The sequence below is a fragment of the Sminthopsis crassicaudata genome, chromosome 3 (genome assembly GCF_048593235.1).
Source record: "Sminthopsis crassicaudata isolate SCR6 chromosome 3, ASM4859323v1, whole genome shotgun sequence".
Classification (NCBI taxonomy): Eukaryota; Metazoa; Chordata; class Mammalia; order Dasyuromorphia; family Dasyuridae; genus Sminthopsis; species Sminthopsis crassicaudata.
Window position 1 is genome coordinate 18,496,678 of NC_133619.1, and position 20,297 is coordinate 18,516,974.

General features: G+C 42.7%; 1 protein-coding gene across 11 annotated transcripts; it reads right to left on the bottom strand.

The window, feature by feature from the left end:
* Positions 1-842: 842 nt before the first annotated feature.
* Positions 843-18,812, bottom strand: B3GALNT1 (beta-1,3-N-acetylgalactosaminyltransferase 1 (Globoside blood group)). 11 transcript variants are annotated; one of them, XM_074298115.1, is made up of 5 exons: positions 17,692-17,832; positions 16,537-16,659; positions 11,750-12,086; positions 3,536-3,604; positions 843-3,060 (listed from the first exon to the last, which is right to left on the bottom strand). In XM_074298115.1, the coding sequence occupies exon 5, from the start codon at positions 2,986-2,988 to the stop codon at positions 2,035-2,037; it is 954 nt and encodes a 317-aa protein (XP_074154216.1). In that variant the 5' UTR covers positions 2,989-3,060; positions 3,536-3,604; positions 11,750-12,086; positions 16,537-16,659; positions 17,692-17,832; the 3' UTR covers positions 843-2,034. The 11 variants fall into 11 exon arrangements, with proteins under 11 accessions (XP_074154216.1, XP_074154214.1, XP_074154215.1 ...); XM_074298113.1 differs by lacking the exon at positions 11,750-12,086; XM_074298114.1 differs by lacking the exon at positions 11,750-12,086 and having other exon boundaries at positions 16,537-16,712; positions 17,692-17,719.
* Positions 18,813-20,297: the final 1,485 nt, after the last annotated feature.

Genomic DNA, 20,297 nt, shown 5'->3' on the forward strand with positions numbered 1-20,297 from the left:
ATTTATATATTCATTATATCTTCTCTCCATCATTTGACGACAGATTTATGAGAGAAGGGAGTCATTTTTTGCCTTTTGTTTTTCATTCTAACACTCAGCAGCTAATACCCAGAACACAGTAAACACTTAATAAATGTTCACTGACTAAATCAGTCCTGAGAGCTCAATGAATATTGATTTCACCAGGATAAGAACCCTAAGAACCAAATGACGGTGAAATTCCAGTGTGAAAAATGCTTTTTGATGGATTTTTATATCTTTGGAACGAGTGCTAAAACTTTCAGACCACTATTTTCAGTGACATTTCAGGAGCGAATGTTCTCTAGTGTCCTTGAATGCTCCGCTTAAGCAATTCAAAGCAGAAGGCCCATCCTAAGCGCCACTGCTGCTGCTCCCTAACCCTAATGAAAATATTTTTAAATAGAACCTTAGCAAAGGGATTAGCTGTTACCTTTCCTTCTCTCTCTTCTTCCCAATATAATTATCTGTAAACCAAGAATCTTATCAGTGATGCAAGAAATACTTTCAAAATAATAAAAACAATAAGCATAACTAGCAATATAAACAATGGAGGAATGAAGCATTTATTAAGCCCCTACTGTGTGCTCAGAACTAAAATAATTAAGCCAAAATAGCCACTCCAGAGATCACATGTGACAATCTTACGCAGCTTTCTGTCTAGCAGTTTTCTGGCTCTGTCATTAAGAGGAAGATGTTTTTCACATCTGATCAAGCACTTTAGAAATACCCATTTATCATCAGTTCACCTGCCTATTAACATATGTCTTTTCACTAAAGCAAGTCACTTATCTATTTGCAAAAATTTTATTAGCCCTTTCTAGTTTCTTTTTGTATATGAAAGTAATAAAATTTTATTTCTTTTAAAACAAAATGTAAAAAACATAAAGGAACGATTTCCAAAAACAAGACATAATTCAATATACATATGATATTATCCAATACCTCTACACATGAAAAAATGTTTTCTGAATTCCAAATTATGCTACAACGCCCAAATGGTTAGCAATTAATGAGCTCTTAGCACGAGCCAGGGACTAACTGGGGAGGCAAGAACAAAAATGGAACCACGTCTGGGTGTCCTCAAGGTGTTCCCATTCATCCATTTCCCATTGGGAAAGTGTGCACCATGAAAAGTTGGTTGAGAAGCAATCCAACTCCAAAGAGCCCAAATGTATCCAAATGTAAAGATAAAAAGAGTGAAAGTACATGTCTGTATATAATGACCGAAGACCATAATAATGACTGTGGATACTGAAAGTTCAAATGTCTTCTGGCTTGGGCATTTAAATGTCTATGGACCACTATTTTTAAATGCAAAATTAGAGGGTCCTATCCATAAACTACTCAAATAAAACCCTAACCTTAACTCTCTTCAATGACACAGGTTGCCTGTGTTTCCTGGGTTTGGCCAAAATAACCAACCAGGTTATGGGTGATGTGCTTTCCCATAATAAGCTAGCTTGGTCTCTGAAAAAACAACTTGGTCTGTTACGGGGCCATACCGAAGCTTTTCATGTGAAGAAAAAGAATTTCATTATATTCAGTGCAATAGTAAGTGTTTAGGGTGTTACAACTCTTCAAAAATGGTTAATCCATCTATAGCAACACTCTTCTTTTACCTTAAGGTTTGTTTTCTCCCAAATAGTCTCATTTTTACCAGTAGTCCTGAATAAGTCTAATATAAATAAAACAGAATTCCATGAAGTACCTACAAGTAAAATTTTCCCATGATACGTTCAAATCTTTAGGCCTTTTTTGTGTGTGTGGTTGGCAAAATCTATCATTTTCCTTCTCAGGAGATTTTTTTCATACTCATCTCTTTATTTTAAGAGAACTCTTCTGCACTGTCAACCTCAAAAACTCCTGCGAGGAGGGGTGGGATCCGAATGAGTGGAAGCCATGTGGGTGCCGGGCCAAGCACTGCCTTTGAAAGGACTCTCCATTGGCAAGCACCCAGGCCAACCTCATGGGCTTTCTGCAAAGCCTTTGACGCGGTCACCGCAGAACGGACAGTCAACAGCTGCTTTCCTTTTGTATGAGCTGCCAATACTGGATTAGTTCCTTGGGAGAATAGCTATGGGCTGCAATCAAGCGCTGGAATTTGCAGATATTAAACTTAATCCGGTACAAAAAAAAGAGGTCATCGGACTCGGGGAGATGGACGTCCACTTTTAAGATGCTCAGAATGATCCCGATGTACACGTCTTCGAACCTGAAGGGTCTGACATGCGCCATCATGCTGTAAACTCGGGAGACCAGGTCTCTAGACAGCACGTAACCTAGACCACTGCAGTATGGAGGAAACACCCTATAGGGATACTCTTGGTAGGAAATGTATGTTTTTTTGAAAAATTCTCTATTAGAAAAGTTCTCTATGAGAGGGTAGCCCATGTAGAAGTTCTCAGACTGGTTGTGGGTCAAAAGATATTTGACTAAGTTTCCAGGGTTGATAAAAACATCCGAGTCGGCCTTCATTACGTACTGGGCTGAGGGGCAAAACTCTGTAACCCACCTGAAGGCCATAATTGTCTTTAAGGTCAGGTTATCGTACGAGTCTATGAAGTCTTGACGGATTATATCGCCATAAAGGATGCTTTCGTCCTGGACCGATAGGGCCAAAATGTTATTTTCTGGCTCCGTTTGTCGGCCTAATAGAAAGTACGTCAGGACCTCTTGCCCCCACCAGGACTTCTTTGCGCCCCAAGTCACCCGAACGGCCTGCCTGGCTTCCACGTCCGCGGGGCGCGAGGTCACCAGGATGACGAGGAACGGGCTGTGCTCGGAGCAAGACTCCCGCTCCCGGATCGTGAAGGCGAATTCTGACTGGTTCATGGGCTGGTATTCGTAGAAATACATCCAGTTGAAGTTCTCGATCACCGTGTAGGAGGGGAGGTTGAGGTACCAGAGCATGGCGACTGTGAGGAAGCAGAGTAGCCAGAGGCTCCATCTCAGGCATTTCATAGACATTCTGTGCCTTCAGGGCTCCGATGGGAGGTTGGAGATGAAGGTTTGGGGGCTTGGAAAGGAGAGCCCCAAAATCTGGGAAAAAAAAAAAAAAACCAAGGAGGCTCGGATGAGTGCTTTCCCAGTCCTAGTCCCCTCCTAAAGAGTCCCCGAAACACACACTCTGGCTGCCTACAGCTAGTGCCTTCAGCCTTCCATTTCCTCCTTCCTCTCCAGGCTGGCCTTAGGACTTCATACCATGGCTCCTACCCCTCCTTCCTTTTATCCCACGATGCTAAGAGAGCAACCCTCCTAATGGTCCTCCCGTGAGCTCCAGGGATCCTCCTCTGCTTCTTTTTCTATCCCCATGTCTGTCATATAAAAGGTACTTAATAAGTGTTTATGGATGGATGGAAATAAGTTGTCCTTTGAAGAATAAAAGTGAGGTAGATCTTGGGATCAAACTCATAATAAATACTCCTGAGATTAAACTACTTAGTCAAATAAACAAAAGTAAAATAGAACATAGGTAATGTCAATATGTGGTTTTCTAAGTCAATATGCAGCTTACAGGGATTCTTCTGTGCAGTTTAATGGCCTCCAGTTTCTGCTGGGGTAACGGTCAAAGACCCTCTCAGTTCTGCAAGGAGGCAAAAGAGTGAAGGCATGAAAAATGCCATTAGCTATAAAATTTTAAAAATAAATTAAAAAAAATAAAGAAAATGAATTATTCTTGGCACGACAAAAAAAAAAAAAAGAAAAAGAAAAAGAAAAAAAGAAAAATGCCATTAGCTATAAAATTAAAAAAATAAATTTAAAAAAATAAAGAAAATGAATTATTCTTGGCATGACAAAAAAAAAGAAAAGAAAAGAAAAATGCCATTAGCAAAATGTGCATTTCATGCAATTTTCTATCTGCTGAGATCCCTTCTGTGATTGGGCAGGTACTTATGAAGCACCCACTATGTGCCAAGCACGGACCTAATTGCTAGGGATACAAAGATAACCCCCTCCCCAATGGAAAACTGTTGAAAATAATCATGATGATAATAACAGCTAATATTTACAAAGCATCTACTACGAGTTTGGTGCTGGGCTAAATATCTGACAGCAGAGTCATCCTCCAGGTTGTGAGGTCTCTGGAGCACTGACAGCCGAGTCCGCTGTCCGGTATTTTAGCCTAGAATCACCACAGTGATGGGGGATGGGTCGGCATTTAGCGATCTGCCACGAGGGGATATGGGGGATTCCTGTGGATTCTACTGGTCTTTGTAATTCCCAGTACTGAGCCCAGCTCCTGCCCAAGGACAGGCACTTCATCTTCTCCTGGAATTAAGTCAAAATAATAGAGCTGTGGCTCTCACTCTGGCTCCATGAGAGATTTGGGGAGTTTTTGTGAAGGTGAATGTGGGGAAAAGGCATCTTTATTTTTTCTACAATTAGACACCTCTGTTTCATTTCACACATTTAAAAACAAGATTCTGAGCAGAAATCCACTGGATCAGACTACCGGAGGGTTCCGTGACAAAAAAAGTAAGAATTTCTGAAACAGTCACAGCACACCACATGAAAGTCCCTTTCAGCTCTAGACCCAGAGATCGATCATCCAGTTATTTCTAGCCTCTTGGATCTGGAACTTAAAAATAATATTACTTTTTTTATTCCCCTTATACTCCCTTTGGAAATGGAAGAAGAATTTGGCAGCAGCAGAGACAAGGACCCAGATTAATTCCATTCTATGAATGCCATCATTAATTATGATACAATGTGTATTTAGGAAATCTGTCTCACCTCTGATGCTAGCTATGGGATCCCCTAGAATGGGGATCAGAACAATTGTGCCACCTTCCTCAAGCCAGTAAGTATTTATTAAGTACCTGCTATGTGGCAGGCACTGGGATAAACATTAAGGATACAGAGAAAGGCGTGAGAGATAGTGGAGATAGGGAGAATCCCTGTCCTCAAGGAACTCACAGGAGACAACATGCAAACAAAACACATGCAGGATAAATTGGAGGTCAGGCATCTATGAATAAAAACTGCAAGGCAAAGGAAACCAAACTGACATTTGAGGAGGCAGAGGATCCTATGTGAGGAAAAACTGGGACTATGATATGATGCTCCTGAGCACTTCAAAAGAGAAATGGGAATAATGAGAACTGAATTTATGTCCTGCACAACAAAAAATAATGAGTAGAACAGGTAATGGTAAGTCTCACCGAAGAAACAAGGTAAAATAACAGCCTGGGAATGGAAATACCCAGAATTGAAGGACAACCTTGAAGAGAAGCAGAAAATAAAAACCTTAAATGAAAATATGATCACTATGCAAGCAAAACATGGATCTCAAAGACAGGATGCATGGAGACAACTGAAGGGTTATAGATCTCCCAGGAGAACATGGTAAGACAAAAAATTAATAACCCAACAAAAGAAATATCAGACCTTTTAAACATAGAAAATGAGCTTCTAGATAAAGGAACTTCTAGATCTCCTTTAGAACGAAACAAAGCAAAACACAAAATAACAACAAAACCCAAGGCTGAAAATTCCAAGACTCTTGGTTAAATTTACAGAAATAAAAAAATCATCATCAGGAGAAAGACCTTCAAATATAAAGAAAAGAACATTCAAATAATACAAGACTATTCTGCACCCACTAGGAAAAGGACTAGAGAATGGAATAATGTATTTTGAAGGGCATTGGTGCCCAGAGTGGCTCATCTTGCAAATCTGAACCTAATCACAAAGGACAAAAGGACACATGATGAGACAAAGGAAAGGGGGGGGAGGGAGGAAGGGAGGGAAGAATGAAGGGAAAGAGGAGGAGAGAGGAGGGAGAGAGGGAGAGAGACAGAGGGAGGGAAGGAAGGAGGAAAGGAGGGAGGGGGAGAGGGAAATGGAGAGAGAGAGAAAAAGAGAGAAACAGAGATAGAGAGACAGAGACAGTGAGAGAGAGAGAAGAGACAGAGAGAGAAGAATGGAAGAAAGGAGGGAGGGAAAAGGAGGGAAAAGATGGAGAGAAACAGAGAGAGAGGGAAGGAAGGAGGAAAGGAAGAAGGGAGAATGAAATGGAGAGACAAAGACAGATAAAGACAGAGAGACAGAAATAAAGAGATAGAGATAGGTAGTGAGAAAGACAGAGATAGAGGGGGAGAGGAAAAGGGAGAGAAAGAGGGAGAAGAATGGAGGAACGGAGGGAGGGAGAAGGAGAAGGAAAAGGAGAGGCAGAGACAGAGTAAGAGTGAGAGACAGAGATACAGAGCAGAGAGAGACAGTGACAGAGAAAGAAGGGGAAACATTTTTAGAAAGAAAAAATAAAGAGATTATTTGCTTCTCAAACAGCACAAATGCAGGAGGAATGGTTGCATTCAGCAGGTAAGGATAGCAAAAGCCGTAAGGTGACAACAGAGACAGAAAAAATTTCTTTCTAAAAGTACACAAAGAGACCAGGATGAAGGCAGATGTCTGCCAGAGGTAACAGTGAAGAGGCAGGCGGGGGGGGGGGGGGGGGGGAGGGGGGGTGCGGGGGGTATTATGCATAGAACCTGACACTACCCTGCTGACAGGTAAATCAAAGGTATAGTACACTTGGAAGAGTACATGAAAATGGGGGAAGAATAATGGAGCAAGGGCTAGTCATGAGGGCAAAGTGGTCTCAGAAAGAGAAGAGCCTGAAAGGGAGTGGGAGAAGGGAGAAAATATGGAAAGGGGGTAGTGGTGGTCATGAGGAAGGTCTTCCTTTGGAGGTGTAAAGGGGTTCCATTAATGAATACTTCTATGAGTGAAGACAGATGGGCCCTGGATCAAGCTCGGGGCATTTGGTGCTTGAAAAATCTACTTATTCTACACTGGGAGAGAGGGAATTAGATCTCCCCCTCCCTCAGGGGATAACCGGCATCTGGAAGAGTGGGAGAGCACAGATACCAGGAGATGATGGCAAATGTCAAAAGAAAATCAAAGAGAGACTACAGATCCGTGGTGGACTGCAGAATCAGAAGTGTGGTGGGGGAGGGACTCTTCTATGAGCCAGTGTCCCGACAAAGGCAATAACTGGCCTTATTCTGAAAATAAGGCTCAATGGAAAGGGGGAACTCATGGGCAAACTCTATAAGGCCCTGGCAGAACTGCTTACAGGGGAGAGCCTAGAATGAATACTTTGGAAGCTTATATTCCATAAAGAATATAGAGAAAAGAGAGAGAAGGGATCATTGTACAGGAGCCAGGAATCAGAGAATGAGGGTCTAGAATAAGCAGGAAAAGAATATGAATAATGAAAAGAGAAAAATCCTTTTTGGAAAGGGGAACAAAAGAAGAAATTAAAAGACTAAGGAAGAGAACTAACTGAAGGGGAAGAGGGGGGGGAATTATTAAAGAGAAGCAGGGACCAGGGTGAAGGGCAAAGAGTCAGTGATAATATAACTCCCTTTAAAAAGATTAAAATGAAAGGAAGGAACATAATACTCTATAGCAGAAGAGGGATCTTGAAACTGAGAAGCTTCTGCATAGACAACATTGAATGAGGAGGGGGAAGAACCTTTATATCAAATTTCTCTGGTAAAGTTTTGGTATCTAAGCTTAATAAACAATTAATAAATGTAGCTAAAACTACGGACATTCCCCAATAAATAAATGATCAAAGGATATGAACAGTCCAAAAAAAAAAAAAAAAAACCAACCCAAAATACATTGCACAATATTTACAACTAAGTGTTCTAAATCACTAATAATAAGCGAAATTAAAATCCCTGCAAACTGGCAAAAATGATTTTTAAAAATGGCAGCAATATTTAAAGGGTTGTAGAAGATGAGGCTGTGAATTAATGTGACTAATCTGGAAAGCAATTTGGAATTATGCAAATAAAGTAAATCAAATGTCCAAGAATCCAAGATTCCATTACTGGGCTTTTATATCCCCATAAAGCCATTCATAAGAAAAAAGGTCCCCTCTACTCCAAAGTATTTATAGCAGGTTTGTGTGTGTGTGTGTGTGCATGATAGCTAAGAATTAAAAACAAAGTAGATGTCTATCAATTAGAACACCCAACTTATGATATATGAAAACAATGGACTATTGATGTGCTATCAGATATGATGTATGGGACGGATACAGAAACACACAGAAAGACCTTTTTGAATTGTTGTAGCATGAAGGGAATGGAACCAAGAGAACTGTTTGCACAATTACCACAGCACTTTAAAGATGAACAACTTTGGAAGACTTCAGAACTCAATGGGCAACGATAGAGCCTAGCTCCTACAACCTGAGGATGAAACCTGCTGCCCATGGCTAAAACAGGGCTCTATTGTGTGATTATGCCATGATTAAACTGAAAGGAGGAGAGAAGACTAGTGATAGTAATGAAAAAAAAGAAAAAAATAGATCAGTGGAGTATTTTTTAAAAAGTTCTCAAGAGTTTTAAAGAGTTTAGTAGGAAGTTAAGTGGAAAAGCTTCAGGAACTAATGAGAAAAGTCAAGTTTCCTTTGTTCATAACTTCATGCTTTAAATGAAGAGATTTCTTGAGGAAAGGTGGGTCAAAGTTTTTAAAAAAGAAAACTATTTTTGTTGTTCAGATATTTAAAGTCATGTCTGACTCTTTGTGACCCCATCTGAGGTTTTCTTGTCAAAAACTGGAAATGGTTTGCCATTTTTTTCTCTGGCTACAGAATTAAGTGACTTGCCCAGAATCATACAGCTATTAAGTGTCCAAGGCCAGATTTGAACTCAGGAAGATGAGGATTACTGACTTCAGGCCTGACACTTTTTACGCTGTGCTAGCTACCAGTCCCCCAAAGAAACAAATTACATTTAGTCCCAAGCAAATTATGATATACGAAGACAATGGAATATTAGTGTGCTATAAGATATGATGTATGTGATCGATATAGAGAAACACAGAAAGACCTTCAGAATAAGAAAGTAGGTTCAATTATGATTGCACAGGAAGAAGACAAATTAAAGGCCCAATACAGAAAAATGAAATAATCATTCAGTGAAAAATCAAATACTTGAAAATCTACTTTATTTCAAGTAGCATTTTCATTCAAGCTTTGAAATGAACTATAGTACCCATAATAATTCAAGCAAAATATCAATTATTCCTAATAACTATATCAAGAAAAAAGAGAGAAAGGACAGCTAGATGATGCAGTGAATAGAGTATCAGCCCTGAAGTCAGGAGGACCTGAGTTCAAATATGACCTTAATACTTAATATATTAAACTTAATAGTTAAAATACTTAATATTTCTTAGCTGTGTGACCCTCGGCAAGTCATTTAGCTCCAACTGCCTTATTCACCCCCAGAAAAAAGAGAAAAAAGGAGAAGTATGAACATGTTTTATCTTTAAACACATTTTTACTTCCTGTCTTTTATTTTTACATCACTTACATTTCCCAAAATATCTATCCTAGAGAGCAATCCCTTAGAAGAGGTGTGGGAAAACTTTTTGACATTATTTAAATCGAGTCTCGCATGGCTGAGAAGTCAGATTTGTTGCTTAGAGCCCTTTTTCTTAAACTATGGTTTGTGACCCCATATGGGGAGTATGTGTAATAATGAAATGTGGGGGTCATGAGATTATGATTTATTATTAGTAGATGTTTGATTTGCATATCTTAATATCTGGGGGTCATGGAAAAATTTTTCAGGTGGAAAGGGGTCACAAGTGGAAAAAGCTTAAGAAGCTCTGATTTAGAGACTAGATTTGTTTGATGTTTAACTCAGAACCCCCGTTATGCTCTGCAGAAACCCAGTCAGATGGGAACAATGAGATGATTCGGGCTAGTTCCAATGATCTTGTGATGAAGAAGGTAAACTGTATCCAGAGAGAGGATTGTGGGAACTGAGGGTGGATCACAACAGAGTATTTGTACTTTTTGTGGCTGTTCGCTTGCATTTTTTTTTTCCTTTTTGATCTGATTTTTCTTGTGCAGCATGATAATTGTATGAATATGTTTACATATATTGGATTTAACATATTTTAACATGTATAATATATATTGGATTACATGCCATCTGAGAGTAGAAGTGAGGGAAAGGGGAAAAATTGGAACACAAGGTTTTTCAAGGCTCAATATTGAAAAATTATCCTTACATATGTTTTGAAAATAAAAAACTTCAATTTAAAAAAGATACCCAAGACACACGTCAAAGCAACCCTCACATCTTACAGTGCTGGCTGATCGGTTACTGTTTTCTTGCAGTGGGGAGAGTGACTACCAAACCAAAGGTCTACAGAGCCACTGAACTGACCTCATTGTTGCATACGTGTGAGACCGGGACAATCTACCAGCACGTGCCAGGAAACGGGATCGCTTCCATTGGAATTGTCCTAGGAAGATTCTGAAGATCCTGGCAGGAGAAGGTGCTGGACACCAGTTCCTTTCTGGAACTAAACTACCCACCAACATTCCAACTCTACTGCAGAGAGCGCAACTCCATTGGGCTGGCCATATTGTTTGGATGCCAAATGTTCGCTCGCCAAAAGGATTATCTTATGAAGAACTCACACATGGCAAACGTTCACAAGGTGGTCAGAAAACAATGATACGAGGACACTCTCAAGAACTTTCAAAGCCGTGACATTGGAGACACTAACACAAGACCGCCCTGCATGGCGTACCCTCATCGGAGAAGGGGCAGTGCTCTGTGAGCAAAGCAGAACTGAATTGCCCAGAAGAAAAGTGAGATGAGCAAAATGAGAGAAGTTCACGTCCGACCTGTGGCTGAGCTTTCCGAGCTCATATTGGTCTGATCAGCCAGTCAGACATGCTGTAACTTGGCTCTAACACAGTGATGTTATTTGGTCCTCTTCCAGATGAAGGATAGCAACCCATGGGTAACTTACAGATGTTGTCAGGGAGACACCTGTTTTCTGTCTCTTCCCTCTCTGCTGGACAACTTAATACATTTCTTCCTAAATTATTTCAGTGTAGGAATCTTTTATCTTCAACTAAATTTTTTAAAAAGGGAAGGAAGATTAGTGACTAAGGTCACCAAACTATGAAAAGAACCTGACATTCGGTACCATCTTCCCCCTCATTATCTCCAGGTGGGTCTAATTTAATAGGTAGATTTTGCATTCTGCCCCACCTGGAGGGAAGGCTAGTTCCAGGTCTCATGGTCCCTTAGAAAGGGCTATGAGAAATCGAGGGAGGGACACTTGGTACTGTAGAACAGTCATGGGCCTGAAAATCACACCGTGAGGTTTTGATTCATATGGCATTTTCTAAAGCTTGACATATTTTTCATATAAAAAGGAAAAATGGATCAGCGGATATATTTTATTTCTCCTGATTCAAAGTTTGCATCTCACATATTACTAGCATAGGGAATGGAGCATAGGGTGGGGTCTTTGAGCATCATGCCATAATACTGTTATTTAGGGAAAGCTGCTATGCCATTTATGTTATCTCAGCAGTTCTTAACCTGGGATCTGTGAACTAGTTTTCCTATTGAATTTCAATAGAAATAGTTTCTTTTGTCATCGTATATATTTTATTTTAAATAAATACAAATGTTTTTAAAAATTAAAAAAATATATAGGTCCCAAATCCCCAAATGTCTTACAAAATATAAGTGACCAAATTTTGTTGTTCCTACATTGGTCCACTTTGAGGATAAATGAACAACAATAATATGTTTTAGTTTAAAAAAAATAAATTTAAGTGAAAATTAATTTAAAATTAAAATTTTAAAAATATTCTGAATGTTATGGAATATAATTGTTCTATAAAAAATGGTCAGCAGGATAATTTGAGAAAGGTCTTAGAGAGACTTACATGTTCAGGTAAACTGATGCTAAGTATAGTGAGTAGAACCAAGAGCACATTGTACACGACAACAAAAAGATTATGTGATGATCAACTTTGATAGACTTGACTCTTCAACACTGAAGTGGTTCAGGACAGTTCCAATGGACTTGTGATGAAGAGAGCCATCTGCATCCAGAGAGAGGACTGTGGAGACTGAGCGTGGATCACAACATAGTATGTTCACTCTTTTTGTTGTCGTTTGCTTTTTTTCCCCTTTCTGATCTGATTTTTCTTGTGCAGCATGATAAATGTGGAAATATGTACAGAAGAATTGCACATGTTTAACAGATATTGGATTACTTGCCTTCTAGGGGAGGGGGTGAGGGAAGAGAAAAAAAATCGGAACACAGGGTTTTGCAAGGGTGAATGTTGAAAACTATCTGTGCATATATTTTGAAAATAAAAATATATTATTTAAATATAGATATTCTGAGAGGGATTTGACAAGCTGTATTAGACTTTTTATTCAACCCCCCATGCACTGGCTGTTCTGTATATTCTGAAGGGGCTGGTTTCCAGCTCTTTTTCAGCTAAATTTAAAATCCTTCACTTTCTTTTCTTGTAATACAAAAAAGAAAACAAAGGATTTGTGATCCTTGAAGAATGTTGTGCTCTCTACATTAAATTTCAATTAGTTCTGGATATTATGGGTCCAAGAAATGCATTATTCAGAGAGGGGCAAGAAATTTGCCAGGAACCAGGAGTGGGGCTCTCATTTCATTGGTTGAGGGACTCAGTCCCCATGTACAAAACTTCTCCTCCCCTGTGGGTCAGCCCCTTCTCAGCTATCCCAGCTCCAGTGATGTCTAGACCATCAGTGTCCACAATATTCCCCGGAGGGACCTGAGGCAGATTAAAATTTAATTGGGGGGGGGGGGGGGCGCGGCTCTGTGCCTCAGCGGATAGAGCACCAGCCCTGAATTCAGGAGGACCTGAGTTCAAATCTGGTCTCAGACACTTAACACTTCCTAGCTGTGTGACCCTGGGCAAGTCACTTAACCCCAATTGCCTCAGCAAAAAAAAAAAAAAAAATTAATTGGGAAATATTTAACAAAATAAATTTGAAAACAAAACATAAATCACATTACATTTTAAAATTAATGAATGAGGTTCACGAGGAGGTGTGATGGAGTGGTCCCCCATTCTACTGGAACTTGACCAGCTCACCAAGAGGCCATGAACCTCAATTTCCTCAGCAGGCTTTCTATTTACACTGTTATTCTCCCTCGAATGATAGGTTTAAATGGCTCTAAGTTGAATTTTTCCATTATGCCAGATCTTTCCACTGGATCTAATTTATAGTATCCACATCACCCAAAAGTGTTGGCCCAGATCTAAAAACAAGTTTGTTTAATAAACAGAATGATCCGAGATTACTGACTTAAACAACAATATCAGATTGTCCCAGCCTTCATCCAGATGAGGAAAATGAGGTCTGGACAATTGAAAGGATCTGCCTAAGGTCATCAAGTAGGAAGTTATTTGTTAAAATGGTCTTTAGACCCCTACCAGAGAGGAGACTAGAAACAAGTTGTCGCATGGGTGCCAAATCTTCCTGGTGAGATGGGACCGGAGAGAGACTGAGCCAGAGCTCTAGCCTTGAAATCAGAGACCCAAGATATTCAAAAAAACCCAGGCTCACTCCCTACCTTTTAAATTTCAGGTCAATCTCTGAACACACCCTCCCCTCCCACCTCAATTTTCTCATCTGTAAAATGAAAGGGCAGGATTCAGTGATGTCCAAGTTCCCTTCAGGCTCTAAAATCTTAACCAAACATGTGCTTAAGAACCTAGTAAGTTCCAGCCATTGTGCTAAGAGCTGGGGCTACCAAGACAGTCCCTACACTTAATTAAGGGGCTTATAATCTAATAAATACTGGTCATTAGAACTATTTCCAAGGGAAAAGATTTTGTAAGTGTATCTACTTGTGTTTTCGAATCTTTCCTTCAAACAAAGCAACTGTTCTGGATATAAACAAAGCACATGAATTAATTTTTTTGAAAATTGAATTGAGGCAGGTAGATGACAGAGTGGATAGAGCGCTGGCCCTGGAGTCAGGAGGACCTTAGCTCCAGGGTAGCCTCAGACACTAACAGACTGTGACCCTGGACAAGTCACTTTAGTGCTTACTGACTTCAAAAATATTTAAATTTTTTTTTAAATTAAAAAACAAAAGGAAATAAAAATGATAAACTAACTCTATGATTCCATGAGTTAGGAAGACCTGAGTTTGGCGCCCTGACTCAAGCACTTACTGGCTGTGTAACTCTGGAAAACTTATTCAACATTAATTTCTTCACCTGCAAAATGGGGCTAACAATAGTTGTGTCACTTATTTCACAAGGTTGCTGTGAAGAGCAAAGATCATCTATGTAAAACATTTTGCAAACCTTAAATTACTATTATTATTGTTGTTGTTATTTCTATTCTAGGCCAGAGACTTCTTTGGTGGAGGGAACTGCTTCTAAGCAATTCAGATCACTAATTGCTCCACAGCACAGCTTTTTAGAAAGCTGCCTAAGCACTGAGGTCAAAGAATCAGTATTTGTCGGGAGCAGGACTGTCTCTCCAGACAGTGTCTGGCAGAACCACACCAAATAATTATGATCATGCACTGCACAGATCTTCTTGGATGGAAAGTTATAAAATTTCATTTATAAAATAACAAATTCTCTTCATCTTCTTAGTAACGCTGCTCTGGGGTTTAGATCCTGGTTTTTGGCCACAGCATTTAAAATAGTAACTTAAAACTTTTGGGAAACTCTTCATCTTATGTATAATTGCTTAAGGTACCCGTCCTGGCCATTATATGGAATATTTTGAATCAATAGCTCATTTCTGCTGACTCGAAAAAAACTGGGCCCTCTCCTTTTAGCTCCTGTACAGATAAGGATGCCCATTTTCAGAACTGGGGGGAGAGAGGGAGGACATCCCACGTAATGTCGGGTAACAAAAACAATTGAGACAGTTCAATGGGTACACTGGGAAGTTCAGTTAACAGAGACTGTTGATAAGAAAAAACTCTTTGGGGAAAGGGACCTGTATGTGCCAAAATGTTTGTGGCAGCTCTTTTTGTTGTAGCTAGAAACTGGAAGATGAATAGATGCCCATCAATTGGAGAATGGTTGGGTAAATTGTGGTATATGAAGGTTATGGAGATCCTGTGTGAAATGAATAGAACCAGAAGATCGCTGTACACTTCAATGCTGTATGAAGATGTATTCTGATGGAAGTGGAAATCTTCAACATAAAGAAGATCCAACTCACTTCCAGTTGATCAATGATGGACAGAGGTAGCTACACCCAGAGAAGGAACACTGGGAAGTGAATGTAAATTGTTAGCACTACTGTCTATCTGCCCAGGTTACTTATATCTTCTGAAGCTAATACTTAATGTGCAACAAGAAAATGGTATTTACACACATATACTGTATCTAGATTATATTGTAACACATGTAAAATGTATGGGATTGCCTGTCATGGGGGCGGGGAGGGAATGGAGGGAGGGAGGGAGATAATTTGGAAAAATGAATACAAGGGATAATATTATAAAAAAAAATTACTCATGCATATATACTGTGGAAAAAAATTCTAGACTCTTTGAAAAGAAAATTCCTCTTAAGCAGGATTTATTTATTTTTTCTTTTTTAAAAAATTAATTATAATTTTCATATACCAGATATCTGCATGGGTAATTTTACAGCATTGACAATTGCCAAACATTTTGTTCCAATTTTTCCCCTCCCCCCCCCAGATGACAGGTAGTCCTATACATGTTACATATGTTAAAGTATAAGTTAAATAAAATATACGTATACATGTCCAAACAGTTGTTTTACTGTACAAAAAGAATCGGGCTTTGAAGCAATGTACAATTATCCTGTGAAATCAAACATGCAGTGGACAAAAATAGAGGGATTGGGAATTCTATGTAGTGGTTCATCGTTATCTCCCAGAGTTCTTTCGCTGGGTGTAGCTGGTTCAGTTCATTACAGGCATGATTTATTTTGCATAAAATGTGGTTTGGAAATTCCCTACAACTTGTTCCGCGTACGAAGAAGTAGAAATTATGTTCATAATAATACTAATTTCTAATATGTAATACATACTATTAATATAATATCACTATTCATAATATATTAATTTTCTAATAGGCATTAGATATCAGGGGATAGAACCTCACTGGAACAAAAACTTTTAGGGTTGGAGGGTGAGGAAATGCCGGTGCTCGGATCATTTTTAAGAGGGTAAAGCGGGATGGGGAAATTTTGGCCCTCCATCATTTTTAAGAGGGTAGCAGGGTTAGGTGGGCATGGAAGTGGCACAGTGGACAGCATGCTGGGGCTGGAGTCAGGAAGAGGAGCTCAAGACTGGCTTCAGACACAAACAAGCTGTGTGACTCCGGACTACTCACTGTTTGCCTCAGTTTCCTTCTCTGTAAAATGGGCTGGAAAAGGAAATGACAAACCATTCCAGGACCTTAACCAGGAAAACCCCAACTGAAAGGACTGAAGATTTTTTAAAAGGTTTGAAGAAGGAATTTCGAGCTCTCCACCCTCCCAGCCCAGCAGACGCGCTCTAACACAGGGCAGGTGGAGCAAGCTGGGGCTGGGAGAGCTAGCTGGGGGGACTGGAAGTTCTACAAAAAACTTCCCAGTCCTCCCTCTCAGCCTCCGGTGATTGGGGGCCATGGAATAAGGGAGCTCCCCTCCCCCAGCCTCGGATGCTCCAGGCTGTCCTATGAGAGACTTACCCAGGCTGTCTCAGACGGGCGCAGGAGGGGGGCCGGGTGTTCTCGGGGCCCGGCCCAGGCCTAGTTCCATCCCGAGCTCTGGTCGTGGGCAACGTCAAAGTCGCTACTCCATCCCCGCAGACTCTGCCGGGAAACAGGAGTGGCCCCAGGCGGAGGCCCTCTCTTCACTCTGGGGGCTGACCCAAGACGCCTGGGGCTGACTCCTCATTTCTCCATTTCCCTCCCATTTCTCCTCCCCTCCCTCCGGCTGAACCCGGAGCAATTTCTCCCGGGCAAGCCCCGGGTTTGGGCTGAAATCGTGCAGGGGCAGCACGAGCTCGGTAACCAGAAGCCGAGCATTCCAAAAACAGCCCCGGCCCCGCCCCCTCCTCGGCTGACCCCGGGCCAGCCATGCCTCAGTTTCCCCCCCTGTAAAAGAAGGAGGGTTTGGAGGGGACTGGCAGCAGCAGCCTCCCCCTCCCCCTCCCGGTCTCCCCCTTTCCCAATCACATCAGTGACTGTGTTGGAAGCGTTTTTTTTAGCGCGGATCAGGGGTCCCGGAGGGGGAGGGACCCTTCAGCCCTGGCTCTGGCCACAGGACCGCGGCCTCCGCCCGCGGAAGCAGCAGTGTCTCCGGCTTTGGGGAGAAGCTCTCCCCGGGGCGCCCCAGCTAGCGCACTCCCCTCCCCCTCTCCAAGGAGGCTCAACCTTCTCGGGGTGACCTTGGCTGCGGGGGCGCTAGATCGCCTTTAAGGCCCCTCCACGCCCAAGCCTAACTTTCCGCGGGCAGTCTCCGAAAGCCCCGGGAAGGTGGAGAGGAGAAAAGGGACGCCCCTCCCCCCAGGCCCAGCTAGTCAGGGGGAGGGGGCCGTAGTGTAGTACCCCCCTCTCTGCCCCGCCCTACCCGCCCAGCGGATCCATACCCCCCCTTTCCCGGTCCCAGCCGCCCCTGCTCTCGCTCGGGAGGGGAAGCCCGGACTGGCAGCCAGGCCCACTCGGGCCCGGGGGCACCGAGCCCCCTCCGGCCGGCCCGGAGCTCCGGGCGCCCGTCCTGCGGGCAGCATCTTGGGCTCGGCGAGACGTCTCCCCCCTTCCTCACTCCTCCCTCGCCCCCGCCCCTTCCCTCAGGTGAGGGCGTGCCTTGTCCGGGGCCCCCAAGCCCGGCGGGTCACTTACCCGCGGGACCCTCTGCTCCCCCCGGACCAGACTAGGGTGAGGCCCCCTCCGGGGCGGGGCACGCGTGGGGCGGAGGGCGGGGCCGGGGAGGGCGACTCCTCCGTGCTCCACCCTGCTAGTCTCCGCCGCCCCGATCGCCTCTCGGAGGGCAGGCGCCCGCTGGCCACGCGCGGACCCCGCTCGAGCCCCGGGGCCCTTCTGCCTTGGGCCCTAGAGGCGCGAGCCGACTGAGACCCGGAGGCCCACGGGGCCTGGGGGAGGGGTGCTGCTTCCTGCCTCAGTTTCCCCGCGGGGTGGCCTCTAGCCCAGGCAGACTCTGCCCCTCCAGAGGGTAGTTTTCCGCTTCCGGACCTTTGCTTGGCCGCTGCCTCCTCACACCTGCACTGGCCCTGTCCATCTCGCCTTGCCACTCAGCCTGGCACAGCTTCAGTGAGGGAGCTCTCCCCCATGCCCCCTGGCACAGAGCGCTGGCTCTGGTCCCCTGCTAATTCACTTCAGTATGACCCTGGTAGTTCACTTCAAGTCTGCCTGCCTCAGTTTCCTGAGAATGACACCGACCTCCCAGGGCGGTTGGGAGGATACAGTGACCTCAGGCAGAGGGCTTATGTGCCCGCTGTTAGCATTACCTACACAAACCTCCCCATAGCTCCCACTCCCCGGACCAGTCCCAGTTAAACACGTGACTCAAAGCGAAGCAAAAAACCACTTATTTGAAAATAAAGTGCCCGGTGAATGAGAAGCATCGGAATCAGCAGCCAGCCTCCACCCACTGCTTCCCAGTCACCTCTTTTCCTCCCCACCCCAGTCCTGTCCTCCCCCAAACCCCAAGTCAGGAAGGAAATAATTCAGGATGTCAACAAACCCAATCTGTGAACCACACCGACTGTCTTCCTCAGCTTGGCACACGGCCCTTTTGTTTCCTGACCTTCCTTAGTCCCGATTTCCACCGATTTGGCCAAGTCCTTACTCAAAAGAGTCTCGGGCTGCTCTCCTTTACCAATGAGGTCCCTATGGTAGCGTCCAAAGGCCCAGACTTTGGTTGAAGGATAGACTTTGGCTCCTTCATACCCTCATTCTCCCCTGGCAGCACCGCCTTGGGACTTCTCTGACTTCCTCATCAAGCGCAGGAAACTCGTGATTGAAATAACCTTATTATTCTTTAGGATCTAATTAGCCTCGGTATTGCACTTCAAAATTGCCCTCTGCCTCTGATTGGAGGGTGGAGCCCTGAATTTGCTATTTCTCTATTTCTCTAACTTCTCCCTGATTTCCTTTTCCTGCCCCCTCTTTGAGCCTTCCCTTATTGGACTGTAAGCCCCTTGAGGGCAGGTACTGTCTTTCTTCTTTTTTTTTCCTTCTGTATTTCTATCTCCAGAGATGAGCATGGTGTCTAGCACTTAGTGGGTACTATTAACTCAGATCAAGTGTAATAGTTAGGCTTGTGTATAAGAACTGAGATCAGAATGCTCCTGGTCACCCCTGCTTGCCAGTGCAGAGTCTGTCCTGGTGTGGAAGCGTATTAAAAAACAAACAAACAAAAGCCCACATCCTTCTATTTTTCTAGAAATATCAAGGAATAAATATTTCACTGGTCAAAATTTTTTTTTTTCCAGTTTGAAAATGCATTGCCAGTCAAGAAGAAAAGCCTTTTTTTAAGGAGGTGGATTACAAATGGAAATAGGAAGTCTTTCTGAACAGATGGAAGCCCGAAGTCCCTCCAGGCCAGTAAAGTTCTTAGCTGAGCCTCAGCCTTGAAAGCAGGACCCATCCATGAGCAGTTCCCAGTTCTATGTTTTGAAAGGATTAAGGTTGATATTACTCCTGGGACACTGAAGAGGACGGGATCAAGAATGCAGTTGAGTAGTTATTCAGGGCTCTGAAATGGACAGACATGAGATAGACAGCTCTGACCAAATTATTCAATTTAAAGCATCATTTATTAGCCGGCCGGTGACTGACCCCCACTAGACAGGCTAGTAGAGATCAGTCCCGAACCTTTAGTGAGGTACCCTTTTAAGCCCGTTTGCCACATCCGGGTACAGCCTTGTGCTTACAAATTTTGGGAATCACAGACACAGTTTCTTGTTTACAATGGGGAAGTGTCTGGACGAGAGTGCGTACTCTGTCATCATGTTTTGCAATGTTGTGACTTTGTTGCACATACACTTCTCGGAAGTCTAGGGTCTCATGAACCGGGGAATAGAGCCCAGTCTGAACATAAACTTCCCTTAATTTAGTTTAAGCAACATTTTCCTGTAAGCCTGAGGCCCCCTGACCCAGGGATCAGGGGGCCAGTCTTTTGTCCATTTCAGTCCTATTTGTAGAGGTGGAATTGTTAACCCCCAAATTCTTTAACAAGTTGGGATTTTCCCCCTAGTTCAAGGTGCCTAGAAGTACTATTTCAAATAGAGACATGATCAAGGGAATGTTCAAATGACAGTTCAGATATTTTAGCCTCTAATTTAGAACATTCTTGGAAATTAGGTGATGTTAAATTAAATAAAATTGCTCCTCATTGACTTGTCCCTAGAACATAGTCTAGTTATGATACTGATTCTTACCATTTCTCTGTGGTTGTTTTTGACCCTGCCTCAATTATTAAAGCC